The 23,909-nt window shown below is 59.5% G+C and overlaps 2 protein-coding genes across 5 annotated transcripts in view; one reads left to right on the top strand and one right to left on the bottom strand.

Annotated features, from left to right (window-relative positions):
* FNTB (farnesyltransferase, CAAX box, subunit beta) overlaps positions 1-5,719 on the top strand; it is a 32,345-nt gene extending 26,626 nt beyond the window's left edge. The window contains exons 7-12 of the mRNA XM_073346706.2: positions 497-583; positions 836-965; positions 1,538-1,670; positions 4,137-4,248; positions 4,474-4,588; positions 5,285-5,719. Of these exons, the coding sequence (XP_073202807.2) occupies positions 497-583; positions 836-965; positions 1,538-1,670; positions 4,137-4,248; positions 4,474-4,588; positions 5,285-5,410 (703 nt within the window). The 3' untranslated portion in view covers positions 5,411-5,719. The remainder of the gene's footprint in view (positions 1-496; positions 584-835; positions 966-1,537; positions 1,671-4,136; positions 4,249-4,473; positions 4,589-5,284) is intronic.
* Positions 5,720-9,006: 3,287 nt separating this feature from the next.
* MAX (MYC associated transcriptional regulator X) lies at positions 9,007-22,365 on the bottom strand. Of its 4 annotated transcripts, none has more exons than XM_073346711.2 (5): positions 22,136-22,365; positions 21,983-22,009; positions 14,632-14,739; positions 10,952-11,075; positions 9,007-10,156 (listed from the first exon to the last, which is right to left on the bottom strand). In XM_073346711.2, exons 1-5 carry the CDS (start codon positions 22,169-22,171, stop codon positions 9,969-9,971), a joined length of 483 nt encoding a protein of 160 aa, XP_073202812.1. In that variant the 5' UTR covers positions 22,172-22,365; the 3' UTR covers positions 9,007-9,968. The 4 variants fall into 4 exon arrangements, with proteins under 4 accessions (XP_073202812.1, XP_073202811.1, XP_073202814.1 ...); XM_073346710.2 differs by having other exon boundaries at positions 10,952-11,081; XM_073346713.2 differs by lacking the exon at positions 21,983-22,009.
* Between the last annotated feature and the right edge of the window lie 1,544 nt (positions 22,366-23,909).

A 23,909-nucleotide genomic window follows, 5' to 3' on the forward strand; every position in this document is an offset into this window, starting at 1 on the left:
CTGTCTCCTGGCTTGCTCTCACTCTGCAGATCAGGGGTCTGTCTGGGAGGCAGCGTCGCCTAGTGGACAGAGCACTGGACCGGGGCTCAGGAGAACTGGATTCTATTCCCAGCCCTGCCACTGGCCTGCTGGGCCACCTTGGGCAAGTCACTTCCCGGCCTTGTGCCTCAGTTTCCCCATCTGCAGGATACTGACCTGCCTGGTAAAGTGCTTTGAGATGTACAGCTGGAAAGTGCTAGGTAAAAGCTAGGGGTTATTCTGATAACCTTGCAAGGTGCTGCTGCGGTGGCACACTGAGTGAATCTCTCCTGGGGATAAAGGGACTTGCACCGTAGCGGATCTTGTATTTATGCTGCTAGAAGCCAAACGCAGTGGAGCAGGGAGCGCCGGGGGAGCGCTGGGCGCTCTTGGAGTTGGCAGTGCAGTAGCTGCCAGCCCTGGGGCTGTCCGTGGCAAACCCTGGGGGCTGACTCTCCGGTTCGTCTTTCCATCGCAGGAGCGCGTACTGCGCCGCCTCAGTGGCTTCGCTGACCAACATCATCACGCCCACGCTTTTTGCAGGGACTGCCGCGTGGATCGCAAGGTGAGGAGAGCCCGGAGGGCTGCCGCTGTGTGCGGCGCTGCAGATTCTGCCCCGGGGAGAAACGAGGCTCCCCTCTGTTAGAGCAGGCCCGTGCGAGATCCCATGGGCTCAGCAGGCTGCACACGGGGCTGCTCCCCATGCTAGGGGCTTGCATTGCAGGAGGACGGTGCCATGGTGCCCGGGGTGAGCTGAGGGAAGAGAAGCATCAGTGGCTGTTTCCATGTTCTCCCTACCCGCCCCTCTCTGAATTAGGTGCCAGAACTGGGAGGGTGGCATTGGCGGAGTCCCGGGCATGGAGGCCCACGGAGGATACACTTTCTGTGGCCTGGCAGCGCTGGTCATTCTGAAGCAGGAGGACTCACTGAATCTGAAATGTTTGTTAGTAAGTGGACTCTGCCGGGGGCGCGCTCTCCTTGCCCTTGGGGAGGCTGGAACCACGCAGCCAAGGAGGGCCCTGTTTGCTGACACCACCCTATGGCGCCCCCTGCTTCATTCCAGCCAGTGTGGCTGGGGGGCACCATGCTCATCACTGGGCTAGAGACCCTATGCTGATGCTGCAGAGCGGCATTGGGGTGGTCAGTACCAGTCTTGCGGGCAGTGTTCCCGCTCTTTGCACAGATTCCAACACCCAGGCACCAGCGCGGTGTGCCGGACGGCTGGCATGCCAACCTGTCGGGCCAATGCGCTGCCAGGGGCTAGCCCTTCAGAAGTTGCTTTGCTCAGGCTGAGGGCTCCTCTCTATAGCGCTGAAATAAAGCGGTTTCCTGTGCCCAGGGGGGCTAGCGGGGAGCTGGCAAGATGCTAACCGTTGCTCCTGTTGGTGAAGAGGGAGGAGATGAAATCCAGGGTCAGAGGGTGGGAAATGGAGCCAGGTGCTGGTGCCACCAAGCCGGTCATCCCGTGGCAGCTGAGACTTTCCAAGCCCTGACACGTGTCCCCGTCTGTCCCTTCCAGCACTGGGTCACGAGCCGACAGATGCGCTTTGAGGGCGGTTTCCAGGGCCGCTGTAACAAGCTGGTGGATGGCTGCTACTCGTTCTGGCAGGCGGGCTTGCTGCCCCTTCTCCACCGAGCACTGCATGCCAAGGGTGAGTTTGGGGCCTGTGTGTTACAGCAATGAAGCCAGGCACAGATGACCATGCCAGTTAGGCTACCATGTCGTCTGCATCAGTGGCCAGGTGGCCTCCGTAGCAGAGGGATCGTATATTAGGCTGCCTGGAAATTTTGTCAATTGGGTGTTTGATTAAACTGGAATATTTTGATTTGGACATGGGACTTGTAGTCCAGGTGGACTCATGCTTCTGTTCTGCTCTATCAGCTGGGCTTCCTGATTGGACTACATCTCCCATGATGCACTGCGTCCCCTCTCCAAGGGGGAGACCATGGGGCATCCTGGGAGATGTAGTCCAGCCAGGGGTGTCTGGCCGATAGAGGAGAATGGGGCACCCAAACTACAGCTCCTGTGAGGCGCTGTAGCTGCATTTCAGAATTATTCAGGTTTGGGATGAACAAAGCATCTCAAACAGGTGATTAAAAGGAAGCAGAAGGGATGGATCAGTAAGGAAAGCTGCCTCTGGGTGGTCAGACAGTGTAGGGATAAAGAGAGAACTGCCAAAAGCCAAGCAGAGCTGGACCTTGCCAGGGAAATTAAAACCGATAGTAAAAGGTTCTCCAGCCATATAAAGCAAACAAGGAAAGAAGATGTGGGACTGCTAAACACTGAGGATGGGCTGGAGATTAAAGATAATCTAGGCATGGCCTGATACTTAAATGAATACTTTGTCACAGGTTTTAATAAGGGTAATGAAGAGCTATGGGGTAGTGGCAGGGTTGCTAGTGGAAATGAGGATATGGAAGTAGAAATTACCACATCCAAAGTGGAAGTCAAACTCAAACCGTTTAATGTGACTAAATCAGGGGGTCTGGATAATTGCCATCTAAGAATATTAAAAGAACTGGCCTATGAACTTGCAAGCCAAATAGCAAGGATTTTTAATGGATCTGTACGCTTGGGGGTCATATCCTGTGACTGGAGAATTGCTAATATAGTACCTAGATTTAAGAACAGAAAAAAATGTGATCTGGGAAACTACAGGCCTGTTAGTTTAACCTCCGTTGTGTGCAAGGTCTTAAACACAAATTTTGAAGGAGAAAGTAGTTAAGGACATAGAGGTGAACGGTAATTGGGATAAAATATGACATGGTTTTACAAAGGGCAGATCATACCAGACCAATGTGACCTTTCTTTGAGAAGAGAACTGGTTTTTAGACAAAGGAAATGCCATGGGTCTAATCTACCTGGTTTCAGTCAGGCATTTGATACAGTCCTGCATGGACAATTATTATTTAATTTGGAGAAGCTGGGGATTAATACAAGAACTGAAAGGTGAGTAAGGAGCTGGTTAAAGGGGAGATTACAGTGGGTCACACTGAAAGGTGAACTGTCAGGCTGGAGGGAGGTTACCAGTACAGTTCCTCAGGGGTCAGTCTTGGGCCCAGTCTCATATAACGTTTTCATGAATGACCTTGGCATAAAACATGGGAGTGTGCTAATCAAACATGCCGATGACTGGCAATACGAAGGAAGTGCTGGTTGTTCCTGGCGTCGGCCTGGGCTACGTTCTCTTATTTACAAATATTTCTGCGCAGCTGTGGCATGCTGGTCGGGGCTGGGGAGCGGGGATCCTGGGCCACAGCCTTGCCTCCGCCACTGTCTTCCTGGGTGACACTGGGCGAGATCTTTAACATCTCTGTGCCCCTTCCCCCGCCCCCTCGGCAGGATCATTGGGGTGTTGTCAGAGAGGGGCAGCAGGCTCAGCAAGGCCTGCAAGCATGGCAGCGGTGCGAGGGGAGAGTGAGGCGGGTTCTGGGTTATGCCACCTGGCAGGGCCAGGAGGGAGGCTTAGTGTTGACGCGGAAAGGAGTGCGAGGTCACTCCGGGTGGGCATGTAGGGGGAACGGTTCAGAAGCTCCTATGGGAGTTAGGTGCCCAGCTCCCCGTGACTCTTTGCTCCTCATTGCCTGCCAGCAGGAGGGGCGTGATTTGGAGCAGCCATTATTCTTGAAGCCCCCCAAACCGTTCCCCTGGCGGTGGTGCCTCCCGTGGTCCCCACAGCCAGGCCTCCTCCTGGCTCCCTGTGCTTGGAGGGCCTCCCCCTGGGCACCCGGGACTCTGTTAGCTGTGACCTCATAGTGCAGGGGGATCTGGGGGCAGGGCCAGCTTCATGAGATCCCTGTGTAAGACCCTGCTAGCCCGCAAAGCAAACGTATTTTCCTGTGTGAGAGAGGCCACTGACGGTCACTCTGGCCAGCCCTGGCACGGGTACAATGGTTCCCCCACTCTGGGACTGGGACAGTCTCACTCTCCTTGTCCCGTGGCCGCACCCCGTCCTGTCCGGCATGGGGGGGGGGTGCTACGCTGGCTCTCAAAGGTGGGGGAGTTGGACAGTGTCTGCAGGCCGGGGGCGGTGCCGTGGCCTTGTCCGGCGCTAGAAATGGGGGACTGTCCCTCAGCTTTCCCTAACTGCCCCCCGCGGCCTGTGCTCCCTCCCCAGGCGACCCTGCCCTCAGCATGACGCACTGGATGTTCGACCAGCAGGCGCTGCAAGAGTACATCCTCCTATGCTGCCAGTGCCCTGCTGGGGGGCTGCTGGACAAGCCAGGCAAGTGAGTACCCGTGAGGAGGTCCCGGCACCTGCTGAGCATGTCGGCTGCCTGGAGCTCCGTGGCCGGTGCATCCCCAAGAGCCAGTGTGGCCCAGGACAGCACTGAAGGGGTTAAGAGAAGGCTGCAGCATCGAGCAGCTCATTGGGGCTTGCAGGGGTGGTGCTGGGGGCTGCTTTGGGCCATGTGGGGGGGCGTCTGACCAAACATGTCCCTGCTTGACTGCAGGTCACGGGATTTTTACCACACCTGCTACTGCCTGAGCGGGCTGTCGATAGCCCAGCACTTCGGCAGCGGAGACCTGCTCCACGAGGTGGTGCTGGGAGTCCCTGAGAATCGCCTGGTAAGGGGATCCGCTCAGCCTGCCTCCCGCCCTGCAAATGGCCCTCGTGCTGCGAGTGCTGTCCCTGAGGGAGCGCCTGGGCCACCGGCCTGAGATGGCCCCTGAAGCGTTGGGTGTCTGGGGCTGGCCTGGCGTTCCCCAGCATCACACCTCGCAAGGCGCACTCTGCGTTCATGGCCCACATGGGGGCGCGGATTCCAGCCCTTGCGCTGGGGTCTGGCACCTCAGCACCAGGCATCTGAGCGCAGGAGGATGGGATGCCTGACTCCTTAGGAGGGGCCTGCTGATGGAGGCTGGGTCAGCGGGAGCCACCAGCACTCACGGCCCCCACCTTTTCCCAGGCACCCCCAGCCCTGACTCTGGCTCGCAGCCAGGCTGATTCCCATGGCCTCTGTGGGCCGCAGAGACAACCTTCCTCCTCCTCCTCTTCTTAAAGGGCCGCAGCTGGTACAAAATTGTTTCATAGATTCCACGAAGGGCCCGTTGTGATAGTCTCATCTGATCTCCAGGATAACGCAGGCCGGAGACCTGCCCCAGAATAATGCCGAGGACGTGGGATGCAAAACAGCATCCCCGGTGCTTCTGCCCCACGCTTCCTCCCCCGCCTGGGTGCCCTTTGTGCCCAGGCCACGTGAGCTGCTCGCCTGGCCCGGCCCCCCGTCGCCATTGTTAACTCGGGTGTGTTTCCCCTCGCAGCAACCGACACACCCCGTGTACAACATCTCCCCCGACAGAGTGGTGCAGGCCGTCATGCACTTCCTGCGGCAGCCCGTCCCCGGCATGCTGGCGGCAGAGGAGATGACAGCACCCGCCGGAGACTAGACGGGGCAGCTCTTCGCAGATGCTGTACAGACGTGCTCTGCCCGCAGTCGGAGCGCAGCGCGGAACCAACCCCCTGGGGCGAACCTTGGGGTTTGAGAGCGGGGCGGACAGGGTGCTCCCCCCTCCGGCCGGTGCGAGCTCAAGGCAGTAGCCAGACCAAAAATAGCCGCGCCAGGCCCCCCGCTGTAGGCACACGAGGGCCCCGGGCCCCACTAACCTTCCTGCCAGGAGCAATGCTGTTCTGAAATAACGGGCTGTGAACATTTTAGCCTCAATAAACCAGAACTGAGCCCCTGGGGGTTTCCTTAGCACCATACTAAATCAGCCTGAGCTGCTGCCCTCCAGCTTGGCCCATGCAGGCCCAGCCCTGCCCCATGGCACTACCTGGGAGCAGGCATGGGGCCTGTTCACAATGAACACCGGGGGAAGAGAGGGAGGCTGGTGCCACAGGGCCTGCTTGCATGATATGGGCTGAACCTTGATTTGGCACTGGGACGAGGGGCAGATCAGAGGTGGTTGCTCTGCAATTCTCTGGGCAGCTGAATCCCTGCTGCTGGGTGCCCTGCATGGAACAGGAAACCCAGCGGGAGGCTAGTAAGGGGACAGGACTGAAATGGGCAGCAGCCCCTTTCCCCTGCAGATGAGCCTCCCTCCCCAGGTCTTGCGGGGTGATTCTGCCAACATGGTTATTAAACCTTTTCTTGCTGCCTTGTCGTCTCTGGGGAAGGGTGCACCAAGCCAACCCATGGCTCAGCTGGCCTGTCCACGGCATCCTGGCTCTGTGGCGAGAGGGGCCAAATCCTGGCACTGCTGCAGGCTAGGGGTGGACCAGCATGATGGGGCAACACCTAAGATGGGGCATCCCTGGGGCTCAGGGACAGAGCAGGTTGGTGGCACCAGGATTGAGGCAGCTTGGCACCCAGCTGTGGGCAGAAGGATAGGTGCTGAGGGCCTAGCATTGGCTGTAGGGTGAAGGGGAAGTGGTAGGGGTGGGGGGTCTCATGCCCAAGGGGGCACTGGGCACTCAAGTCTGTGTGGCTTTAGCTCTCGGGCCCAGTAGCTCAGGTCTTCAGCGCAAGATGGAGCCCTGCAGCCACAGGGGCCACGCTGCCATGCTTCCCATGAGCACAGCAGCGGGCTGCGTGTCGCGGCAGGGCAGGGCAGTGGTGCTGAACAGGGGCTCTGATGAGCTCCTGGGGCAAGGGCCAGGGTTCCTTGTTTAGAAGAGCAGCAGTTCAGCCATAGCAGAGGCCGACTGCCTCTGCATGAAGCAGCAGATGGCTTCCAGGAAGCGAGGTGGGGGGGTAGGTTAGTGCCCCTAGCCAAGGAGAAGGGCTAGGTTCTGTCCCTGGACCCAGCGCCGCAGTGGTATTGCAGCATCTAACACCCATAGACACCCCAGGGGTGGCAGGTTTGTAGAAATTTTGGTGGTGCCCAGAATCCACCCCTGCCAAACTCCACCCCCCCACGGCTCTGGGAGGGAGTTTGGGTGGGGGAGGAGGTCTGGGGTGCAGGCCCTAGGCTGGGGCAGGAGATTGGGGTGCAGGCTTTGGGAGGGAGTTTGGGGATGGGAGGGGGTGCAGGGCTGAGGGGGATGGGAGGGGCTCAGGACAAGAGTAGGGGTGTAGGGGCTAAGGGCTTTGTCTGGGGCTGGGAATGAGGGGTTTGGGGTGTGGGAAGGGCTTAGGGTGAGAGCTGGGGCTGGGGCAGAGGGTTGGGGTGTGGGGGGGATGAGGGCGCTGGCTGGGACTGGAGATAAGGTGTTTGGGGTGTGGTAGGGTCTCAGGGCCATGGTAGAGGGTTGGAGTTCAGGGGGATGAAGGCTCTGGCTGGGGCTGGAAATGAAGGGTTTGTGGTGTTGGGGAGGCTCAGGGCTCTGGCTGGGACTGGGAATAAGGTATTTGGGGTGCTGGAGGGGCTCAGGGCTCAGGTAGAGAGTTGAGGGTGCAGTGGTGGGGTGAAAGCTCTGGCTGGGGGTGTGGGCTCTGGGGTGGGGCAAGGCTGGGGGTGAGTTTGGGGTGCAGGCAGGCTGCTCTGGGACCAGGGCCAGAGAGGAGGACTCCCCCAGCCCTTTCCCTGCCAGCAGCAGTGAGCTCTGGGGGAGGAGCCCCACTTTTCCAGCACCCCCCAGCAGCACGCTCACCCCCACCACTGTCACTGCATGTGCTCCTAGGGCCCCTCTCAGGTCCAGGAATCTCCCTCCCCTCCCCCGTGGTGGGTGCCGAGGGGTGCTGCGTGCCCCTCCTCCCCTGCTGTTGCCCTGACTGTAGCCTCGCTGTGGGTGAGGGATGGGGCTGCCTCCTTGCCCAGCGTGGGGCAGGAGCGGTGACTGTGGGCGGAGGGGCCCCTTGTGCTGGTGGAGGGTCCCGCCGGGAAAGGGAAGGGCCTGAGGTGGAAGGGCCGGCTCAGTCTGCCTGGCAGTCGAGGTGGGTGGTACGAAGACCCTGTGGCAGCCAGGAGGCAGCATGGAAGAGGGGGCACCCCCGGCCCCAGGACTCTGCATATTGCTGGTGCTAAGGCCCCACATGGAGCTATCAGTCGCTGCCCCTGCCCCAGGGGAGGCCCCCTCCGCCCATGCCTTGCTGCAGCATGGCGGCTTCGGTGAATAACCCCCCCACAGCAGCTACCTGCTGGACTGTTAGCAGAGGCCCCATTCCACCGGTGCTGCCTTGACTGCGCTCCGGGCAGGGTTGAGAGGACAGAAGTGGTGGGGGTGGGGGTGCATTGGGCAGGGGGCACCTCCCCCCTAGCCCTGCCCTCCCAGCACCATGGGCACTGGCCGTGGTGCCCTCCCAGGGCTAGCCCCTCATCAGTGGTTCTCACTCTTCCCTTGCCCCGCTGTGACTCCCAGCCCCACATTGCTGCCCCTCCCACCCTACACCAAGCTGGTTGCATGGCCTGGCAGCTGGGTGAGCATGGCCCAGGGGAGCTAAGGCCATGGCCCAAGGGCCCTAGTGATGCCTGGGACCCCCACACCCAAGGAAGCAAGCTGGTGGTTCTGCCGTTCCTGTCACCAGCCTGGGATGCAGCGAACAGGGCTGAGCATCCTCCCACCAGCCCCACCCCACAGACAGGGCCCAATTCCTGCAACCCCTGCTTTTCTCCCTCTGTGCCCAGCAGAGGAGCCAACCAGCTTGTGGCCTAGCGGCCAGGCACTCAGGAGACCGGGGCTCTATTCCCAGCTCTGTCCGGACACCATAGGGCAAGTCCCTTCCCCTGCCCCATGCCTCAGTCTCCCCAGTGGTGAAATGGGGACAATGCTACTGACCTGCTTTGAGGTGGATGGAGAAAAAGAGCTGGGTGTTCACACTCGTTCTGGAGTTCTGCCCACAGAAGTGGCCCATGCCCAATTCACTACAGCCCAATGGGCAGGGGCAACCTGATGCCAAAACATCACCCCCCACTCCTCTGGCGCTGGGGTTAGCTGGGCACCCCAGCACCCAAAGGTGTTTTCAGTCTGCCCAACGTCCGCAAAAAGGTCGAGCAGCCGCCTGGCTCCGGGGCCGTTTTCTACTAGGAGTGGGGAGGGCAGCCTGGCAAAGCACCTTCCCCCTTGGAGGCAGGGATGCCGGCAAGAAAACGCCGCCACCAACAGGAAGGATAAAATAAGATTTTTATTTATAGTCTCATAGTAAAGGGGAAGCCTTAACTTGCAAGACACTTCTTGGGCAGTATGTACAACATACTTCAGCTCCGCTGGAGGGAGCCAGGCCCTGGCCAGGGAGCCTGCTACACGGTGTGCACTAGAGATCAGAGAACGCCACGAACCGGAGACGGGGGGAGCAGGGAGAAGACAGGACGGAGAGAGAGGGACAGACACACATACACACGCGCTGGCCGTCGCCAGGCCTAGCCCCGGTGCCCCCTTCGCGTCCCGCTGGGACGGAGCCCAGCTGCCCGGGGGCGAGGCCAGCACCACGCAGCCGATATTAGTACCAGCTCTAATGCTTGGGGTGTATTTACATCCGAAAGGCGGGCGGCTGAGGGACGCCCGCGCGCAAGGAAATTTGATCATTACTTTACAAATCTGTTGCCGGGGCCCCTGGGGGCAGCGGCAGAGTCGGGCCGGATTGAACCAAGAGCAGGAAATAAATAGCAATTCATCACCATTCACCCTCGATAAAAACCTCCCCCACGCATCACAGTGGGAGGCCGGACGCCTGGCTTCCGCCCGGCAGCGCAGGAGCCTTCCCGAACGACGAGGAGAGGCTGGCTCTGGGCACGCCCGACGGGCACCGCTGCTCTCTGCCCCTCCCCCCAGCGGCTCAGGTTCACGGGGCGCGTTAGTATAAATAGAAACACTCGTAGAAAATCGACCGGGCGACTCGGGGGGCGTCTCCTCAGAGCCGAGCGCTGCCCAGAGTCTATCCAAAGGCTGTGCGTCCGGCTGGCCCCCAGAGGAAACGCTGCCGGGCCGGGACCGGCGGGGCGGGGCGGGGCGGGGCAGAAAGCTGCAGTCCGAGAGCCTCTACTAGAGAAGGGAGAGTCCTTACAGAGCGGGCGGGCAGGGGGCTAACGGCGCCGGGGCGGCCGAGGCCAGTCCATCGCTGCCAGGCGTCTAGCTGGCCTCCATGCGCAGTTTCTTTCGGCTCTGAGGCTCGTCCGGCTCCGACTCCGAGCTGGAGTCGGAGCCGCCGTCGAAGGCGGAGATGGCGCTGCCCTTGGGGTTTGTGTAGAGGCTGCTGTCCGACGAGGAGTAGTTGGCCTGCAGCTGGGCACTCGACCGCGCCTTCTCCAGCGCCCGGACTGCGGGGAGAGGGGACAGTGTCCAGACCCGAGGCTCTGACCGCTGCAATCGCTGCCTGCCAAGGCTGGGCCAGCCCAGCCCCCATCACAGGCCAGGGTGGCCTGAGCAGCCTCAGGAAGCTGGAGGGAAGTCACCCACAGCTGAGGCCACAACACAGGGTCATGGCCAGCAGGGCGCCCTGACCCCCTGCCACGCACGGTGACGGGCCTGAGGACAGAGAACTCCAGAGCCCACTCAGCTCCAGCGGGGAGCCAGGCGCCAAGACCTGCCACCCAGTGCCAGCAGAGAGCCAGGTGGCCCAGGGCTAAGATGTGGGGCAGGTCCCCTCACCAGGTGACTCAGGGCTAAGATGTGGGGCAGGTCCCCTCACCCCACACCCACAATGCTGGCAGGGGCCGAGACATGGCACAGCTCCCCCTACCCCACACCCAGTGCCAGCAGGGAGCTGGGCAGCCTTGGCGCGATCCCCATTTATTCAGCTCTTTTCACTCTGCAATGAAGCCCCCCAACAATCTCCACCAGACAGGCTCCCCAGTCCCAACCTGGTTACAACTCCCCACCCAATGCCCCAAGTCCTCCTCTTCCCCCACCCCACGGCACCCCAGAGCCCAGCTGTCTTGGCTGTTTGGACTGGGGAAACCCAGTGCCAGGGCAACAAGCACTTCCCCGCCCAGCAGCTCTGCGCTGCGGGTCCGGCGGGGGCGCAGGCAGACTACGAAATGCCCACGGCCCAGGCTGGTTCAGCAGCCCATCAAGCAGCCCCTGCCCTGGACCCGCGGGCGCTGCCCGCTCACCTTGCTGCTCCAGCAGCGCGTTCTGGCGCTTGAGGTCGTCGATGTCCTGCTGGTGCGTGTGGTTTTTCCGGCGCATGTACTGGATGTACTCGGTGGCTTTGTCGAGGATTTGGGCCCGGGATGCCTGTTGCAATAGTAGGAAAAAACATAACAAAATAAAGACCTAGTTCATGGGGGGGAGCTCCCAGGCCCCTCCTCCCCGCCAGGAGGACAGGCCCCGCAGCTTGGTAGGCCTAGGCATGGAGCGGGTGGTGTGAGCGGCTCAGCCAGAGCCTGTGGCAAGACTAAGCCCATCGCAGGGGGGAGCGCCCGACACAGTGACGCTACCTGAGGCTGCAGAGAGCCTGAGCCCATCGCTGGGGGCGGGGAGGAGGGAGCTGCCCTGGGTGTGCACAACACAGTGATGATGTCTCCGCTTGCGTCGGCTGGGCCCTGGCCCTGCGGCAGGAGGGGTGCTCTGTGCACCTGCCCTGGTGTGGAGCAGTAAGCCTATTGGCTGGCATTGCTCGGGAAGCCAACTAGACCCTGGCAGAGACGGTGCGTGCAGCGGTAGCTACGAGTGTGGCTCCCACACTGGTAATACAGGCTGGAATGAGGGCCCGGTATAGAGCATTGTGCTGCAGCCCAGATGCACTAGGTGGCAATACTTGTTTCCTCATTTTTCTTTCCCAAAACCCTAGGAGGTTCTCCCCAAAGGCACCATTAGAGGAATGGTACAACTTCAAAGTCAGCTGCCCCGGCCAGCTGTGATGGGATTAAGGCTGCCAGCATCACCTTAACTCTGCCCTTCTGGCACATGCTGCAATGCAGTTGTTCATCACCCAATCAGCCTTACTTGGTGCCCAGGAGGGACAGTGCCCAGCGGGGGAGGTAGTGATCCCTGTCCAAGGGGCAGCCCCCTGGCCCTAGTTACTGTTCAAGCTGCACCAGAGGGTCGCTGGCATGGCAGAGTGCCTGACAACACTGAGCCACATGCCTGGGACCCACAGCCCCTTTGACAGCTGGCAAACTGAGGCACAGATTATGCAGCCTGCATGGGGTCACTCACAGCGTCTGAGGCTAGAAGCAGCTTTGCTGGGGCCCACCCACTGCCTGAAGCCCAGCTCCATTCACTGCTGCTGCAGGGAGGGGGGGACAGGCCCAGGCTGGCCTCAGCCGCTGTCCAACAGGCAGGCTGGAGGAGAGTGAGGCACTGCACTAAGCCTGGCCCATCTCCACAGGCTGCACATGGGTGTCCCAGCAGCTCACCGCCACACACCGAGCCGAGCTCAGCGCTGCTCAGAAGCTAAGGAGGATCTGGCCATGGCAGCCCTCAGATGGGAGGCCGGAAAGGCTATCCCCAGCCCGCCTGAAGTGGAGCCAAGTGAGGACAGTGTGGGGCTTGCGGAGGCCTCCTCTCCACCCAGGGGACGCACTCAATGCCCCCTGGGCATTTTGCACCCGAGCTAGGGGCACTCCCGCACCATGGCCTGGCTGATCCCAGCCTGCTCCCCAAGACAGTGTGCTGCACTTCCTGACACATCGCTGGGCCTCCAGAGGTGGCAGCATATGACGGGATTACTCTGCTTCCAGGGGGAGCAGGAGAAACCCCTGCGTTCAGGTTGACTGACCTTTCCTATTATAATCCCTTGTTTTCACAGCCGATGACCCAGATGAACATATTACAGTTACACAGGATGGGGTTCTCTTGTTGGATCGCTTGAAAACGCAGTAGGGAATTCCAAATCTGAGCTCTGCATGGAGGAGTAACGCTCAACACCTCTCTCTGCTGAGACAGCATCACCCCGGCAACTCCCCCGCTGAGATTTCCAAAAGTGGGGGCCTCCCACGGGGTTCCTACCTCCAGATTTCAGCAGCCCAGCGAGTGGCCTGACTTGCTGTGCTAAGCAAGAGGCTGTGAGGAGCAGTGCCACAAATCAGGGCCCAGGTAAGGACTCAGGAGCCAACTGCAAGCCCCCGTTCTCAGCCCAAGCCTGAATGAGGAAGGGTGGGTCTGGTCAGGGCTGCGATACAGCATCATTGACCTGACTGCACCCAGGAATGCTGCCTAGCAGGACATGTGCTTGGCCTGGAGCCTCCAAATAGCTCTGGCCTTTCCAAAGAGCCGGGTCTGTGCTTCCTCATTCTTTCCACAGAGCTCTGACGAACAGCTAGCTCCACCCACAGTCTGAAAGGACCCACGACTCTCCTTAGCCTCCTAGCTTGGTGCTGGTGCCAACTCCCTTTGAAACAACACAGACCAGAAGGTAGGTCGGCAGTCAAGAGCCTGGCTTTTCCAATCCACGGGGCCTCCTCCCAGGAGCCCCCAGCTCTCCCCTGCCAGCCGACCCAGAGCAACAGGAGGCCAGAAGAACTGGGTGCCAGAGACCAGGGCAGAGGCAGGCGGTGTCCTGGGCAGGTCTGGGGGGGAACAGGATGGCGCCATAGCAAGGGAGCAGGATGCTGTACGGCAGGTCCAAACCCGAAGCAGTTCTGCGCCCCGGCCATTCTCAGGGCGGCATGACACTGCCCGCTGACCCAGTGTCACCAGCTGCCTGCCCGAGGCTGGAGGCCGCACAGCCGGCCTTAGGGAAGCCCCGTCATTACATGTCCAGCACTAAGACGTCTCACGAGAGATGGGGCCCTGCCCAGGCGGCCGCTGCCCTGGGCGCAAGGCTTGCCCACAGCAGGCCAGAAGACGCCTGCCTACATCAAGGCTCCCAGTCTCCAGGGCGGGCACCTTTGCCGCTGTCTCCTGGGCTGTACAACCCAGACACCCAAGGCTGCCACCAGGAAGGCCACAGCCTGGCGCCAGGTCCCCGCCAGGGGAAGGCAGGCTGACTTGTGAACGAGTTGGGAGACTTGAAGTGTTTGGGCATGAAGCTGTGCCGGGACAGTCCCAGTGCCAGGCCAAGTCTCCATGTGGTGGGGAGACCATGTGTGGACAGCAGGAGAAGCAAGCCCTGCCCGCAGCCTGCCCCAGCGAGGTGTTGGATGAGCACCAGCCCAGCAGGGCACAGCCATGGCTGCGGGCTGGCGGAGGAGGAAATTCTGGGCCCAAAAGGGACAGACCAGCAGCTCTGGAGGACAGCAGGGTGCTCTGCCGACAGACACGCTGCACTGCCGGCTGGGAGGGCATGGCAGGACAGGCAGCGCTCATCCCTCCCCGACCCCTCAGACCACGGGATCTAGGCAACAATGCAGCTCTCCTAGCAACTCCATTGTACCGTTTCTCCCTCAGATCAACCTACCCCGCCCACCTCTGCACCTTTCCTCCGGAGTCTGGCTCTGCTCCCCTACCTCGTCTGGGATACCCACTGGTGCGCCGGGGCCCCTCTGTGCTGGTCCACTGAGGATACCAGCCTTGACAGCCGCCAGCCCAGGCGCCCTGGTCTCTTAGCTCAAGCAGGAGCAGCTCAGGCTTCCAGCTCTGGAGGGCCCTGGTTTGATCCCCGATGTGTCAGCGGCCATCACATCTCCTCAGATGCCCCCCCCATCCCTGGTACTGAGGCACCCAGCACAGAAAACACCCCAGGGGCCTCCCTGCACTGGATCTCAGCCCCCAGCGGCACTCACGCGGGGTGGGTCTCACTGGGTCACTCCTGGCCCCTGTCTCTAAGCCCGGGCTGCAGGGTGGCCGGCAGAGCGTGTGCAGGAGGAAGCCGGGCCAGGCCGGGGGCTAGCTCTCTCAGTAAACTCACCTTCTCTCCCTGGAGGGACGGGACGGAGTCCCGCAGACTGTGGAAGCTGTCTTTGATGTGGTCCCTGCGCTTGCGCTCCAGCGCGTTGTGGTGCGCCCTCTTGTCCGCCTGCAAGGAAAGGACACAGAGATGGGGTGTTAGGGACCTTCAGCCTGGCCCAGAGGGGATGGCGCTGCGCTCGGGGGACAGCGGTCTCTGGAGTGCGGCCCTGCTGGATGCAAAGAAAGAGAGGGAGGAAGAAGAGCAGCGGCGGCAGCGGCCACAGTAGCTGGAGGAAGAGCTGCGGTCCAGGCAGGAAGAGGCCCCGCCCCCACGCTCACAACCAACCAGGATCATTCAGCAACTGACGCTAACGGCCAGCGTAGATCACACGCCTAGGCGGCGTCCCCCGGGAAGGGCCAGGTGCCAACAGAGACGTCAGCCCCAGCAACAGGTCCGGCCTGCACACGGAGCTTCAGCACCAGATACCCGAGGGGTCAAGGGTGAAGAATCAGACTCAGCTGGGAACCTCCGGGGCTGGAGAGAGTCCCATTCTGTCCTCCCACCTCTGCCCATGCTGGAGGGGCTGCAGGAGGCTCTGCGACCACCCAGCTTCCTCCTCCGTCACCTCAAACCCCAACCACTCCTCACAACCTGCGCGCAACAGGCATCGCCATGCCGGCAGGTCCCTTAAATTCCAGGGGCAGATGGGACCATGAGATCATCGCGTCTGGCCTCCGAATGGGATGCCAGGTGCCATGCTGGCGTGGGCACAGTTTTCCCTCAGAACCCATTTCTCTGGCAGCCTCAAGTGCCCACAGGTTCCGGTCACCTTCCTGTGCTGACTGACTCAGGTACGGGACGGAGAGCAGGTGACGCATGCTGCCAACACGTCGACACGGGCTTGGGGGAGGTAGTTCCTGGAGGCGAGCTGGCACAGACGGGGGCTAGGAGACACATATGCAGCACTCTTACCAGGCCCAAATGCCACCTGGTCCTGCAGCCCAGGCAGCCTTCCCATTCACCGGCATGACTGCGCCAGGGCCCCAGCTGCCAGGCGTTACCAGCAGGGCATCGGGGACACAGCGTGCCCCAACCTACAGGCTGGGCAATGCCATCGCGTGCTGGATCCACTTAGCAAAGATCTGAGCTCTCAAGCCTGGGGCCTGAAAACCACATTCCCTCCCCTCCTCCCAGCACAGGCAGGCAGACACCCTGCCATCAGCTCCCTGGGGGACCAGCAACTGGCCAGCTTCTGCTCTTCACAAGGCCTTTGACTAGAGCTCTCCGTGCCAGCTGTTCACGGAGAAGGCACAGTGCCACACCTACCCTGGGCTGTTCCTGTGGGCAGGGGAAACGCAGGGGCCAGCTGCCCCCTAGTCATCCACCGCCAGGGGTTTCAGTACGGCACGCAGGCGCTCTGTCTTACAAGGAGTTGGCCCCAACAGCAGCCTGTCAGGCACAAAGGTACTGCTAATCCCTCCTGCCTTCCCGGGGCCAGGCCCGCCCCTTGGCCATCCGCAGAGAGCCGTGTTGGAGACCCAGGCTGAACTGGTCCCTTGACTGGCATGCGGGAGGCCGTGTGCTCCCTCCAAGCTGGGCTATTTGTATGCAGATCACTTTCCCCAGCCTCCCTGATGCTGGCAAGCAGCTGCAGCCTACGATAAGTCAAATTCAGTCATTTTGGGCTCCCCCACTCCCCGGGCACTCGCTCAGCTCACCCCCTACCAGCCCTGGCAGCAGCACAAAGAGGCAGCTGTGCTGGGAGCTTCTCCCCAACCAAAGCAGAGCCTCTGTCCAGTGCCTGGGTGAACACAGCCAGGCTGGACGTTCCAGTCCTGGGAGCCGGGGCCGTACAAAGGCAGAGCCGGGAGAACTAGGCAGACGCAAAGCCGCGGGCAGCCGCTGCCGCACACTCAGTCTCCGCCGCTGAGCAGCACCAGGAGTGAATGGCTGGAGAAGAATACGGCCATTGACCATTCAGCAGAAGCACTGGTTTTCCATCTGGCTTGGTTCCCAGCCAGCCCTGGGAGCTGGCTTGACGAGGCAGGCAGTCGTGTTGGCTGACGGGTGCAGACCCAGAGCTAGAAGGCTGCTGAGCTTGCAGCAGGGAAGCTTGCTGGGACGGGGGTACCAGCAGAACAAAAATCCCCCCCATACAAGGGCTGTCACCTGCAGCAACCGAGACATGGGGATGGCCCAGCAACCAGCATCATCCACGCCGTGGATAATTGCAGAGTGGGAGCAGCGAGCCCTGAGCCCAGACAAGAGCGAAGTGAAAGCAGCATCGGGCTCTGCCACAACCCGCTGATGGAGAGGATGCAAGACTGGCTCTTATCCCTACAGCTCCACTTGGCACAAGCCATGCCCGGTGCCAAGCGAGGGCCCATGTGACAACACTGCCCCATTCATCGGCCAGCATGGCCTGCTGCCACGTGACTCTCCATCAGTGCTTCCTAGCGCCCTTCCCGGGCTGGCAGGTGCTGCAGAGGATCTCAGCTTCGGCCGGCCCTGAGGTGCCTTGGTGCGGACTGCCAGCACCTGCACAGCCGGGCCTTGGGGCATACGCTTGCAAGAGGAAGGAAAATACCAAACCCCTGGCACCTCACCCCCACCATTCAAACCCTGGCTCAGACACATGGCTGGATGGCCCTGGGCTCTGCTCTGTCTTTAGGAGTCACAATCACTGGAAAAGCAGGGCTCTACCTAGACATCCTTCGACAGTGAGGAGAGCAAATCTCAGAACAGCCAGGCTCACGGCCCGCATGCCACGCGCAGCCAGAACCCCAGCAGAGAGGGCGGGCAGTGGACGCAGCAGCCTCTGGAATCTTTGTACGGCCCACCTGGCCTCTGCCAGCACATGCTTTCCACCCCCTCCAGCGGGAACAGACAGAGCGCTCCAAGCTCCAATCACCCCCACGGGCAACAGAAGGCACTGCCCAACACTGCCCAGTATGGGGGAGCCGGCCTGCCTGCGAAGCAGCTGAACCCTTAACGGAGGGGAAGAGTAAAGCCAGGTCAAGTCATCTAATGACACCTGGTGGGAATAAAAACAAAGCTGCCTCCTTCCAGGTCACCTGAGGACACGAGCCAGACCAGACACTTAGTCAACATTCTCGATTAGCCAGCAACGCAATCGCATTAGCTCAGAACGCCAAGCCGCTGGCCCCCAGGCCCTTGAGGAATGGAGCTGCCCACTGGGGACACGCGCTGAGGTGTCTCCTGCTTGCGACACAGAGAAGCCTCCAACTGGGCACCCTGGAAGCTGCTACTCTGCAAACCAGCCAAAGATGTGGGAGAGCAAAACAGAGCCTGCCAGGAGACACCCTGCACCAGTCTGAGCTGGGCAAGCCAGGGCCTGATCCTGGGCTTTACCCAGTTGGAGCAGATGCCACAAGGAGGCCCTTTAGGGGCTGCTTTTAAAAATCTTCCTTGGAATTGTCACTTTCCATAGCCAGCCCCACACGAACCAAATGGGTGCTTTTAAGGAACAATTTCTCAGTGACTATGACACTAGGCACAGTACATCATGGATCATTTGTGCTAGGCCAAACAGGAGCAGCTATTTGCTCTAGCAGCTTGAACTGCAATGTACCACGGCTTCCCAGCCCCTCTCCTGAGTAAGCTGTACTTTCACACAAACAGATCATTTCACAAGGCTCAAGAACTACCAGCAAGGGGGTCGAAAGAACCATGCACAGCTCGACAGGAGACCATGCTTCTCCAGGCCAACAACCCTACACAAGCCAAGCTCACGCTCCCAGGGTTTCTTCCACCAGCTGGCAAGGGAAGACAAAGGGACTCCCAAAGTCATTTGCTCCCAAGACTTATTTAAGGAAGCCTTTATCTAAAAAAAATAAAATAAAAAACCCATCCCACACGTCTCATCCTAGCAACTCATAGCAAGTTGTCCGGAGCCAGCACTGAGTTTAGAGGCATTTAGAAGCTACAAGTTGCCAACTGGGCTCTAAGCCGTAAAAGCTAATTTACTGTTGGCATATTTGCTGCTTACTGTGGAGCATTTTACTCCATCTAGACAGCGCAAACAGGCAGAATGTTTCCTGGCCTGCTTCTCCCACACTAGCAGGAGGCGAGCGAGTTGAGGGTACAACCGCTGCAGAGAAAGTTTTACAGCCAAAAAAGTTTTCACTGCAATTCGGAGAGATTCATAAACATGGCCACGCAAATCATGGCTTCAACTTTTAGGCCTACCCGGTAGTAGCTCTTTCTACACTGCCACCCTCTGGCTGAGACCTGAAATCCTTCCTGCTTCTTAAAAAAAAGCAGGTTTCAGAGTAACAGCCGTGTTAGTCTGTCTTTGCAAAAAGAAAAGGAGTACTTGTGGCACCTTAGAGACTAACCAATTTATTTGAGCATGTAGCTCACGAAAGCTCATGCTCAAATAAATTGGTTAGTCTCTAAGGTGCCACAAGTCCTCCTTTTCTTTTTAAAAAAAAGCAGTGACCACTTCCGTTTGAGCCATGTTTACTTATAGTTGTTACCAGAAACACAGAACAGTATGAAAACTGAAAGGCTAGAGGAAAGCATCCTAGACTTTCAGTTTCTTTTCTTTGGGCATTTGACAGCTGTTTGCCCTGTTCGGGTGGGTCTTTCGCACAGCAAGAGGGGTGAGAAATGTTTTTTTAAAACAGGAAAATCTGGTTGTGAAACCATATCCATCGGCAAGGGCCTTCCAGGCCAAACACAGCTAGAAGTTCCCTCAATTTGGTGGGATGGCCCTTTCCCTCCTGAAGAGCAGAGCACACAAACCTGGGATTTCAAGCCAGTGAGCAAGATTCAATTTGATAATCCAGGAGTGAACAGAGATATATGGCCCAACAGCAATCTAGGAGTGTCCTTTTACACAGCCTAGGGACATGGTTCACCCACATGCACCATTCCCCAAAGGATTCAGGGAGCAACTGATTTATTGCAATCTTACTGGTCTAGGCAAGGCCTGGTACAGGGATAAACATCCTTAGGAGTCCCACTGAGGGACACGAGAACAATATGGGATCTCTAACTATAAAACACCGGCGCATGGCACCATCTAGGCAGACAACGAATTTCAAGACAAACCAAAGAATCGGACGGATAACCCCTTGGCACTGCTGATGCTCCACTAACCAGACAGGCAACCAAAGGCAACTGCTAACTGGTGATCACGAACCCACTTGGTTTAGTAATCTGACAACCCGAGCTAAATCCCCTCTATCTGCCCCTCGCAATCCAGATCTTACAGTCTAGAAACCGCTGGAAACCTGACTGGAAAAGGCTGCTGCTCCATGCAGAGGTGGTACCTCAGACAGCAACGCAGCTGGGGAGACTAAGGGCCACCACAACCAAACGCACAGGGATTTTTCAAAGAGCCAGCCAGGACCCCAAGACAGAGTGTTATGTTTTCAGTGTCACCCATTCACATTAACCACCCCAAAGACGACAACTTCCCACTCAGTACTCATTCAATCCTCTGGAGGCAGTGCAGGGATGGGGGGCAGGGTGGGAGGGGTCTGTACCACAACCCCACCTTGGTTGTACTCAAACCATTAACACAGAACCACTGCCTCCAAGCAGCCATTCCCAAACAAGACAATTGCCTTATGGGAGGTCACAGAACCACAGCAGTTACACCTTCAATCCCTGACCCGAGCCCTGGGCAGGCTGCAGTGTCCCCAGCTGCCCCCCCACCAAGGAAGGGGTTCTCTCCTATGTGCTCAGTATACCACCACCTGCCAGGCCTGGGATCTCAGCCCAGTAATTCCGTCACACTCAAAGCTACTCCTCCATAGAGACGGGGGCCCCTCTCCCAAACCAACACAGCTCATGCTGTGTGTCCCCCACATCTTCCCCCCACCCCAACCAGTCTACACCACCCACCCTTCCCATCCATGGCCTAGATCCCCCTGCACCTTTCCTCACACTCACAACCCTACCTCACACTCACAACCCTACACACAATGAGCCGACACAGCCCAACTCTCCCCACACACCCCCAGCCTACGTCCCCAGCCACACATGCCAGTTCTAGGTCCACCCTCCAATTCCTCACACCCTGGCCTAGATCCCACACACCCCCAGCCTAGAACCTCTCCACATGCATGTGCCTGGCCTAGATTCTCCCCAATTTCCCACACACACATGTCCAGCCTAGATCCCCCCACATACACTCAGCCAGCCTAGATCCCCCCACATACATGAAACCAAGCCCAACGGGCCTAGATCCCACTCCCACATGCCTGGCTGGCCTAGATCCCTCATCCACATATATGCCTAGCCTAGATCCTCCACACACACCCCCAAACCTGGCCTAGATCCCCACCACCATTACTGCCATGTCTAGCCACAATCTCCTCCATATACACACACTGTGTAGATTCCCCTCCAATCCATGCACACCTGGCCTTGATCCCGATCCCACCATACACGCTCAGTCTAGATTCCCCTCCAAATCCTCCTTCACACATGCCCAGCCTAGATTCCCCTCCACACACACCCCCCAACCTAGCATGCCAGGTCTAGATTCCTCTCCACAACCCCCCCACTCAGGCTTGATCTTGATCCCACCTGGTTCTCATACTCACCCTAGAGATGCCCCCTCCACCCCGCTCCTCTCATCTAAATCCCCATCTCACACACTGACCTCCCCCCAAACACACTGGGTCTATATCCTCCTTTCCACCCCATCCTAGATTCCCATTCCACATACGCCTGCTACAGATGCCTCTTCCAGCCACCACTCTACACCTCCCTGATCTAGATCCCCCTTCCCAATCCATGCCTGATCTAGATTCCCACCCCACTATAGATGATCCTTCCAATCCCACTCCACCCCTGGAGCACATGCGCCTGGCTGACCCTTCCCTGACCTAGATCTCAGCTCTAGATTCCCCTATACACACCTCCCAGCCTGGCTCCCCTGAGCCTGGCTCGCCCTGCCCTAGATCCCAGCCCCAAATCCTCCATACGCACCTTCCAGCCTGGCTCACCTTGCCCTAGATCCTCCATACACACCTTCCAGCCTGGCTCCCTTGAACCTGGCTCCCCTATACACACCTCGCAGCCTGGCTCGCCCTGCCCTAGATCCCAGCCCCAGATCCTCCATACACACCTCCCAGCCTGGATCTCTGAGCCTGCGTCGAGTGCCCGAGCCTGGATCCCAACCCCGATAGCTCACAGTACATGCCCGTCTCGGATCACATGAACTTGGAGCTAGCGCCAGCTGGGTCGGGGCCCCGAGATCCGGCCCCCGCGCACCCGGCCTGCCCCCCCGACCCCCACCCTAGCGCTCACACCGGCGCGGCCTGGCTACCCGGGCCGGGCCGGGCCGTGCCGGGCGGGGCCGGGCGGTAAGCAAGGAAAGGCAGGCACGTACCGCAGACTGAAACCTCGGCTGCTCTTCCTGCAATAAGAGAGAGATAGAGAAACACACGCGTTACTGTCAGCGCCGCTGCCCGCGCCGAGCCGGGCCGGGCCGGGCCGGGCCTGACACGGGCCGGGCCGCAGGGGGGCAGGGGGCGCCACTCACGTCGCTCTCCACCTCGATGTCATCGTTGTCGCTCATGCTGCCGGGCCTCCGGGCGCTGCGAGCCGAGCCGAGCCGAGCCGAGCCGGGCGGGGCGCGGAGCGGGAGCCACGGGCAGCGCAACAACAACAGCCCGCACGGCGCAGCCACCTCCCTCCCGCAGCCCCAGCGCCGCCGCTGCCGCCGCCGCCGCCGCCTCCACCACCGTGCGCCGCCCCCGGCCACGTGACCGCCGCCGCGGGGCCTGCTGGGGGGTGGAGTTCGCTGGGGCGCGGGCGGCAGCCGGTGTCTCAGCTCGGCGAACTACAAGTCCCAGTGGGCCCCGCGCGGCCCTGCCTTCGGCCCCGGAGCCCCCTGCGGCGGCGGCGCGCTGCACGCCGGGGGCTGTAGTCTTGGGCAACGAGGAAGGACTCCGCGGAGAAGAAGACACGTGGATAGGAGGCGGAGAGTGTGCGGAACCCCACCCTACTAACAACCTCACGGTGGGGGCTGTGCCCAGGGCTGCCTCCGCACCTGGAACAGACTCGCACTGGGCTGGGGGTGTCCAAGGACCCTACCGCACCTAGGGGGCAGGGACCCCACGCTGGGGCAGGGGGGCTATGTCCAAGTCCCATGGCCATCTAGGGGGCACGAATCCTGGGGGCTGGGTCTAAGTCCCCTGTTGCACTTACATGGCATAGACCACACCAACTTCACAAGGGGGCCTCCACAAACCCCACATTGGTGGTCTATGGCCAAGACTTCTTCCCTACTAAAGACACACACAAACACTCTAGGGGCCCCTGTCTACAGACCTCACAGTACCCTCACTGGAATGGCTCTGCCCAAGACCTCCACAGGCCCTTGCGGGACTCCTGCCCCAGGGCTGCCCTAGTTTGATGACAATCTGGGAGGGGAAGTTTGCTAAGAAGAGGGGATGGGGACAGAACACACATGCAAACAGTGCCAGGGAGAATTGTTAATGATGTGTGGTAATGGGGAAGCGATTCTGTACTTCGGGGGCAGGGGGTGAGATGGGGGAATGAGGATAGGGGAAGGAAGGGGAAGAGGGCCTCTCACCACTTGACCGCTGGGTAGCTGTACAGGCAGGGTTCTGTAGGTGTCATGGAGAAGGCAAACGTAAGGAGGGATTTGGAGGAGAATGAGATAGTGGCAGATGGATTTTATCCCATGTGTAAGGGGCTGCAGCATGGGAGAAAGCACAGAGCTATGTAAGGGAGAAACTGATGGTGAGTGGGAAAGGTTGAGAATGCAGGTGGAGTGAAGGTCGAGGTCAGTGTCATGCTAGGTTACTAGAGTATCTAGGTTGCAGGGGAGCGCTAAGCTGAGAGGGGCCTTATGGGTAAAGACAGGGGCCCAGAGCCTTGAAGATATCTGGGCCCTAGAATCTAACTTCCACTGATTTAAGTGGTGGTTAGATGCCTAAATACCTTGGAGGATCTTGGCCAACAAGCTCACGTTTGATGGGAAGGTGAGGGGACTCAGGGGCTGGCAAGCTCAGACCCACAAGCCAGAAAGATGATCTTAGCAGCAGCCTTCTGAGTAAACTTGAGGGAAGCAGGGCTGCAGTAAGCAAAGCCAGAAAGGAGGAGGTTTGAACAATCAAGATGTGAGATGAGATTTTTGGCTGCATGGGCAGGAGGGAAAGGCTGGACCTCTGTGATACTAACGTGAGAAGGAAATTCTTCCTATGTCATCAATAACTAGGGAGGATACTAAACAGCAACTATTAAAGTTAAACTTGATAACTTGCACCCAAGAGTATTAAAAGAATTGG

Source organism: Lepidochelys kempii, chromosome 6 (genome assembly GCF_965140285.1).
Source record: "Lepidochelys kempii isolate rLepKem1 chromosome 6, rLepKem1.hap1, whole genome shotgun sequence".
NCBI lineage: Eukaryota > Metazoa > Chordata > Testudines > Cheloniidae > Lepidochelys > Lepidochelys kempii.

What these genes read in the sequence shown, in the direction of transcription:
- MAX (XM_073346710.2), bottom strand. Translation starts at nt 22,171, where the DNA reads ATGAGCGACAACGATGACATCGAGGTGGAGAGCGAC. An exon ending in AGCCGAGGTTTCAGTCTGCG is followed by an intron (nt 14,740 to 21,982) that starts GTACGTGCCTGC and finishes CTTTCCTTGCAG; the next exon opens with GCGGACAAGAGGGCGCACCA. An exon ending in CGTCCCTCCAGGGAGAGAAG is followed by an intron (nt 11,082 to 14,631) that starts GTGAGTTTACTG and finishes TTCCTACTATTG; the next exon opens with CAACAGGCATCCCGGGCCCA.